At 37.2% G+C, this 8052-nt stretch overlaps 1 protein-coding gene across 1 annotated transcript; it reads left to right on the top strand.

Moving 5' to 3' along the window:
- The first annotated feature begins 5512 nt into the window (after positions 1-5512).
- Positions 5513-8012, top strand: LOC132158144 (hemicentin-1-like). Its single transcript, XM_059567434.1, has 8 exons — positions 5513-5562; positions 5668-5791; positions 5881-6095; positions 6185-6406; positions 6497-6805; positions 6991-7248; positions 7399-7517; positions 7660-8012. Exons 1-8 carry the CDS (start codon positions 5532-5534, stop codon positions 7777-7779), a joined length of 1398 nt encoding a protein of 465 aa, XP_059423417.1. The 5' UTR covers positions 5513-5531; the 3' UTR covers positions 7780-8012.
- The last annotated feature ends 40 nt before the right edge of the window (positions 8013-8052 follow it).

Here is an 8052-nt window from a genome sequence, read left to right as displayed (position 1 = left end):
TCTTTGAATTCATCTGTGCTCTATTCAAAAAAGCTTAGTGTTTTGCAGAAATGTACTGGCTTTTTTTTCCTTTTTGAATCCTCTTTACTTGTGAAATTGACACCCTGCATGCACCTGAAGCACTGAAATGACTGTGACTTAACCACAACAGGTGGAAAAAGCAAACCTAATGATGAAATTTTGTTTTGTAACTACATGTGTGTATGCACGTTTTCCAATACAGTTTCAGAATTAACTCTAAGAATTATTATTGTCAAGTTACAAGAAGTTAACGTCAGAGGACAGGTGCGCAGATCTTAAATGTTCCATTTTAATTTGCATGTACGTTTGCACAAAACAAACACAACCGTTTGTTAAACATTTATGGAAATTTTCCAAGTGAGTGATAAATTTGTGTAAATCTAATTTAGCTCACAATTTTTGAAATACATAAGAAAAATGTTTTTTAAATTGTCTTATCAGGCAAGATTAGGGCCATTTTAACCACGTTTTTTGCAACATATTTCAATAATCGACAATTGGTCAAATGTATTTTTAAAAGTAGAAATAGTTTAATTCCCTTCCAATAGTTAAATTCGTTTTAGATGAAGTAGAGTTGGACTGGCATTATCACTGCAATGCCATATCGGTTTGCAAAAAAAAAAAGTAAATAAGTGCAAGTATGCTATTTTTTTTTTATCTGTTTTTTAAATGAGTAACATTTTTGAGTAAACTACTAATTCAATCAATGCAGATCACTTCAGGGGTTTTGAGAGAAAGCAATAGAAAATGCAATGCCCCCAATTCAAATTCGAAATTATTGACATGTAGGATGTCTATGCAAATACCAAAAATAACGATGCAACTAAGATGAGCAATGCGACAGCAGAAGTGTGTGGAAACAAAAATGAAGTGAAGTGCTTGGCCGGTAATCAAAGCACTTTTGCTATTGGTGAGTAAACACTTTTCAGAAACTGACTTCATTTGATCCGCAAATCCGCGGTTGTTGTTTCCAGTATATAGCGGACAAATTAAACACTTCGGTAGACAGTTATAGTTTCAGCCACATGTGATGGTATAATAACTAACGATGAATATTAATTTCTGAAATTCCACTGATAATTTCAAACTTCATTTCTAAATGGTTTTAAATGAGGAAATCTGAAGCCCTTGTGAAGAGCGGGTTCTCAAACTCTAAACCCCTTTAAGAAATCACACTGAAGTCTGTTGAATTTAAAACACATTTAGGGGTTTCTATATAAGGACAAAACTTTCTAGAAGAAACGCATCAATGCCATGATGTAAGAAACGGTAAGAGGCCGACAAATCTGCTGAAAGACTGCCGCTCAGAGACTCGTCATCTATTCATATAATCTATAAAGCTCTTGTTTCAAATAAGTTCTATGGAGAAATGTTCTGTGTGAGTCAAAGTTTTGAATGAAACAGCTCATGTGATCTATTGTTGGCTTTCGTGGAACTTTGGCTACTAAAAGAGGCTGCAAGACATTAAATAACAAATTATTTGCATGGGTTTCTGAATTAAATGCGTCACTGGGGTGTTTATGAATATGCATTTAAGGCCTCTTACAATACCAATTTCATTCGAAATCCACTTTTTTAAATATTAAATATAATTAAAAATCTATAAAATTTTGCAATCATAAATATATTTACCAATTGAATCGAAAAGTATATGGCGAACATCTTTAATGTTTAGCTGATTGCAAAAATCACACTACTGCTTTTTTACATAATTAACAATTACAACTTTTCTCTCTTTTTTAAATTAATTAATTTATTTTTTATTACGGATTACATTATGTTGTGTTTTACAGTTGAAATAAATATGTAAACAGATAATGTCCCTGCAGAAAATTACCATTAAAAAAAAGAAAAAGAAAGAAAGAAAGAAAGTTCACTTCCATTTTAAGGCAAAGTTTAAATTATTTTATGATTTTATAATGAAAAAAGAAAAACTACAATACTAAGAGACAACTTTAGTAAGAACTTGTGACACTTACTGTCACTAAAATTGGCATATATAATTTTTCCATGCATAAGATGCATTTGACAGTTGCTAAAGTCTGTTCAAGTGTATATTCAAATAATTCAATTCAGCATGTTCAAGAAAGCACATACAGATGAATCTGGAGAATGCTGGTGTCTGTTCTTCTGAGAAAAGGACTTACGGGGTCAAAGGGGAAGGAATATATAATATCTGTCATAATCCCTCCATCAAGCATAATCAGTGTTAATACGTTCCATTCTCGCTGCTATCTGCATGCACACAATATTCCCACTCATGACTCTCTCTTGTTTCCATGCACATCACAAAGGGGCTCAGAAAGTTCTTCCCCAGCTCTTCTGTTATTCAAATCAGCTGTATCAGATATCATATACAGTAAATAGGAAAGACCCCATCACTCGCTCTTATCGCCCCTTCTGTTCTGAAGAGAAGGAGAGCATGAAAGGGAACGCTGATATCTGTGCGCTGTATGCAACCACAACATAGCCCAGATACATAGCACCGTTCAGGTCGATCAAGGTCGATATTTTGGATGTTTATGTGTGAAATGTGGGCCTGATGGGCATGAGAGCTCACATTATGCAGACAGGAAGGAAATGATGAGAATCTAAGAATGAAAGAGTCTGAAGATCTGCGGTTATCCTCCCATACTTTACCTCATGAAGGCATACCTAGGGCCTACCTTCTGCTTTTTCCATGGATTAACATATTTGCATATTCAATAGCCAGCTTACTACTGTTTCCACTTGGCGAGATGTTCAAACGTCACTAAGCTGGCATAGAGCAGCCTCGGAAATCCAATTTTTTAAAAATGATCCCTTATACAGATAGATATCAAGAGATATACAATTTATGGTTGCCAAATTTTAATAAAACAAACATATTGTAAATGTGAACACCAGTGAGAACTTCACAAATTCATTAATAAACACCTTGAGATCATTTGGTTGAGACATTTATTTGGATAATTACTTAGCTTAATATTTTGTATCTCATTCAAAGAAATTGACTGAATTTAAATTGAATTAAGATCCTAAACATAAACTTTTTTCTGGGTTACTTTACAACAAGGAAGGAAATTTGATGCCTCCGATTCTTAGAGTCGTACACGGGATGCTAAGAACACAAAAGATGCCTCTTCTTGAACTGGATTGTGAGAGATAGGAGGAGTGAAAAACAAAGCGTAAATGGGAGGGGAGCGACTGAGTCAGCCACGAACTCTTTCTTCATCAAAACAACTCCAGCCCCCATATTCATGTCACTCACACACAGTGTCTCTGCCTTTACTGGAAGTGGTGCTGTTTTAGAATATGCTGATCGCACATCCGCATATCTACGGCTGAATCAAATGCATTCCGAAGCTCAGCTCTAAAACTAGGCTGACATAACAGAAAGCACACTTACACAACCACATAAACAAACAATGATGCCATGGTGCAGGCTAAAACTATACATGCCATTTGTGTTTTTATCCATTGGTTAAGGGTGGGCTAGTTTCAGTACAAAAATTATTTATGCTGTCTTGGCATTCATATTGGCATTTATATATATATATTTGTATAGTGCCTTGCGAAAATATTCAAACCCCTTCATTTTTTTTTATTTATTGCAGACTTATGTTTAATTGCTTTAAATGACTTTTTCCCCTATCAGTCTACACTCCATTCACCATAATGGCAAAGCAAAAACAGAACTGTCACAGCTTTGTAAATTTATATATATATATATATATATATATATATATATATATATATATATATATATATATATATATATATATATAAATAAGTACTTGCATAAGTATTCAAACCCTTAAGTCAGTACTAAGCTGAAGCACAGCTTCAAGTATTTTGGGATATGATGCGACAAGCTTTGCATATCAGCATTTGGCAATTATCTGCCATTCTTCACCTCACCTGTTCACCTCTCAAGCTCTGTCAGGTTGGCTGGCAGCAGATGCACATTTTTTTAGGTTTCTCCAGAAATATTTGATTGGGTTTAAGTTCAATCAAGCTTGCTCTCTATTTTGGTGCATTGAGCTTTTCTTCTACTCTGACGAGTCCCTCAGTCCCTGCCCTTGAAAAACAGCCCCACAGCATGAGGCTGCTACCAGCACACTTTACTTTTGGGATGGTACTCTGCAGGTGATGAGCAATCGTGTTTCTCACAATCTGAGGGTCCTTTAGGTGCTTTTTTGCTAATTCCAAGTGTGTTTTCATGCGTGCATCTTCACTGAGGAGAAGACTGAGTTTGCCCACACCGGCATAAAGCTCAGATTGGTGAAGTGTTGTGACATTTGTCCTTCTGTAGACTTCTCCTATCTCCACATATGATCCTCGAGCTCAGCTGTAGTGACCATCGGGTTCTTGGTCACTACACTAACCAAAGCCCTTCTTCTGCTAATTTTGGCCAGAAGGCCAGGTTTAAGCTCCAAACATCTTCCATTATGTGTGGTTTGATGCAATCCTGTCTCTGAGCTCTATAGGCAGTGTTTTTTATTTGTTTGTTTTTTTGGTCTTTGCTTCACTTTCACCTTTTAGATATTTTATTTAGACGTGTGTGCCTTTCCAAATCATACCCATCCAATTGAATTTGCCACAGGTTAACGTAATTAAAAGTGTGGTAAAATTTACAAGCAAAATTAATGCTCCTAAGTTTTTTTTATGTTTAATAAATTTGCAAAGATGTTAAAAACCTGTTATTTGCTTTTTCATTTTTCATTTCATTTTCATTATTTTTGAGTTTTACCAATATTTTGAATGACTCATTGCATTGTAGGGTGTTCTAGGGTTAAAGGAAATGTCTGTCAATTTAACAGAAAATGTACTTGCAATTTTCCGCTCTAGTTTTCTAAGTGTTTTCTTCTTACAGTGCATGCATTTTGCGTAAAGCTGATTTGAAGCAATATGCATTGTGTAAAGCACCATGCAGATAAATTCAATTACATACAGTATGCATATATATATGCATATATATATATATACAACAATGTATAGGAATCTAATTATTTATAAACACAGACATTCTTGCTTGTGTACATTTTCCATGTTAATTTTTTATATCAACACATTTGTTTCCATTCTTTGAAGTTTGACATACTTTCAGATAAACTTTTTCACATGGTGAGAGAAAATTCAAGATAAACCTGGTGAATCCGTGGGAGAATTGAACCCCAAGAGTTGCCTCTCCCTCGTTCTATTACTCTCTGAGCATCTCTCTGTCTCTCTAACTTTTTCCAAAGTACGTCAGTCAGACCGCACAGCAACAGTTTCACTAATGCATCTTTAGAAGTCATGTGATGTTGAGAAGAAGAGGAACTACCTACAGCAAGCAACCCCCCGACTACACTGCAACCCACACAACCACCCACAAGACTATATAATCAAGAACAAAGACCAGAGACGGCACACATGAACGCAGAGACGGGATTAAACGCACAAGGGTTTTTAGGGGAAAACAACTAGAAGATAAAAGAAGAAGAAACATCTGCTTGGAAGAGCTAAACATGAATAAGAAACAGTTTCTGATGATTCTGGGGTTAGCGCTGGTTTTTGATGGTGAGCATGTCATTTTAGAGTAGAGAAAAATATTGATTGATCTCTCTCACCTAGTTTGAAATTTTTTGTGTAGATTTAAATGTGCCGTCTTTCTGTGTTCTGCAGGTGCTCAGTGTCAGGAACAAGATGTGTTTGTAGCTCATGGTTCTCTAGCGGTGCTGCCATGTAGGGATGAGACATCTGCGCTCTCACATCCTACCGCAGTCTACTGGAGCAGGATAGTCGGAAAGTAAGAACATTTCATCCATCCACAAACACAACTATCCAAAACCTGACAATCGGCATTTTAATATCTCGCTCTCTTTCTCAATTTCCTAGTGTCCTGAAGACAGTTTGGCGGCGAGAGAAGAGCGGGTTAGAGTTTCGTCCGGTTAGAAACCCACCACATGCTAACTGTCCCGTCCCGAAATCTGGAAAGGCTGATTACAGCCTTCACATCGCTGAAACGACAATCGAGGATGCAGGAAAGTACATCTGTGAAGTCGATGGAAAGATTCGGATGCTGAAGGTCATCAATCTCAGAGTTGTAAGAGGTAATAACCAAGAATTGCCACTTATTCTTTATGAAGTCATTGGCTGTCTTCTGGTAGAAATATCAGTAATATTTTCTCTTTCTTCGCAGTGTCATTTTCTCCTGCAGTAGTGGTGGAAGGATTAAGAATGGAGGCAACGTGTCATGTCAGTCCTGGGACACAGTCTGTAAGAATCAACTGGAAACGAAACGGCAAATTAACATGGAGAACCAGCCTCTCCAACGTGTCTCAAAAAGATGGAGGAGACTGGACCTGTCAGGTTACATACAATGGTGGAGTGGTAGAGGCAACCGCTTCCTTACAGGTCAAAGGTGAGTGTCCGTTTAAAATACAACAACAGCTTTTTCTTTCAAATAACGTCTGCAGGAGTTGCTCATCCACCTTATCCGTTGGTTTCCCAGGAATCGTCACTCCTCAGAACGACTCTTCAGTGGTGTACGCTGCAGTGGGTTCCTCCGTCTCCTTGCCCTGCGTCTTCACCGATGGTCTGATCCCTTACACTGCGACGTGGAACAGAACCTCCACAACATCATACTCTCCTCTTCCTCTCCCTGAATCTTTCAACAAGTCTGCTGGGCCCTCAGCATCAGCTGCTATACAGACAGTGCAGGATGGAGATGAAGGGATGTACACATGCTCAGGAACGATAAAGGGATTGAATGGAGAGACGAATAAAGTACTAAGAAGGATGGAGCTAGTTGTAGCTCGAGGTGAGAAGAAGAATATATCACTCAGAATACTGGGTGAAGTTGCTACATAAAATTATATATAGTTTTAATATAATAATACTATATTTATACGATTGTACATTTAATGTTAAATAGTACTAATAACTTACTTCTAAGAACTAATAACTGAATTTGCTGAATGCTGCATTTCTCTGAATTCTGTTTAGTTTTGAGTTCGTCATCATCCAGTGGTAACGGTCCCATGTCCCTGAGCTGCCATCTCAGCAACTCCAGCCAGATCACTTCCTATGAGTGGCTCCGTGTGAATTACGGCCCAAACGACACTCAAATGGTGACCTCTGTTCAAAAGACAAAGAGCGTCAGGATTCAAGAAGTCAGTGAGAAAGATGCTGGTGAATGGGTTTGTCGCTACTACGGGGAGCAAGGAGTTCTGGGGAACGTGACTTACGAACTTCATGTGATGGGTAGGTAGAGCAGTTATATTACAGTTAATGATCTTTGCATAAGCATTTACACAGCAGTAAATAAAAGCAGCATGCTGTCAGTCCATTACATAAATGAACCCTAGAAGCAGTACATTTGGATTGATTCTCTGTTTTGTTCATTTTTTCCAGGTGCTGTAAAGAGTGAAAATTCAAGTTCTGGCAACAAAACCGCTATGGTTGTAGGATTAGGGTTTTTCTTCTTGGTGGCATTCCTGGTTGTGTTCCAGATGTACAGGAACTACCGCCGGGTATGTTTCAGTCTCCTCAAGTATTGATTTAACAAGGCATTGCTTCATACTGATATTTCAAAGCTGCAAAAGACAAAAGCTCTCTAAAAATAAATATTTGTATCTCGTTTTTCATATTCATCTCATTAATTCCTCCTTACAGAAGAAGATGATCCTTCTTTACCCTGCGATGGAAACCATCGTCCATCAGGCCGCCACTGAACGAGAGCAGAGAGAGAGGAGCAGGCCAAAAATGACTGAAGCGTGTGTCGGAGATCTCTAACCAGTGTGTGTGTAAACGTGTGTGTGTGTGTTTGTGTGTTATGGTAGATGCCTATGTGGATGTGTGTGTGAGTTAGTTTTAAACACAGACAACTGTAGCAGTCCATTTAAACTGTAAATACATCACTGACATATAAATGTATACATTTTGTAAAAACGAATTTTGGTGCAAATATGTTTTAAATATAAATGTAGAATCTATGTAAATAAAGGGGAAACATAATTCATATATCATGTTTTAATTGATTTTTGTTTCTTTTGCACAGTAAATACA

The sequence above is a fragment of the Carassius carassius genome, chromosome 15, assembly GCF_963082965.1.
Source record: "Carassius carassius chromosome 15, fCarCar2.1, whole genome shotgun sequence".
Taxonomy (NCBI): domain Eukaryota; kingdom Metazoa; phylum Chordata; class Actinopteri; order Cypriniformes; family Cyprinidae; genus Carassius; species Carassius carassius.
This window is presented reverse-complemented; position numbering and strand designations above follow the sequence as displayed.

Coding starts and splice junctions, on each gene's coding strand:
- LOC132158144 (XM_059567434.1), top strand. CDS start 5,532: ATGATTCTGGGGTTAGCGCTGGTTTTTGATG. Junction 5,792..5,880: donor TGGAGCAGGATAGTCGGAAA/GTAAGAACATTT, acceptor TCAATTTCCTAG/TGTCCTGAAGACAGTTTGGC. Junction 7,249..7,398: donor TTACGAACTTCATGTGATGG/GTAGGTAGAGCA, acceptor CATTTTTTCCAG/GTGCTGTAAAGAGTGAAAAT.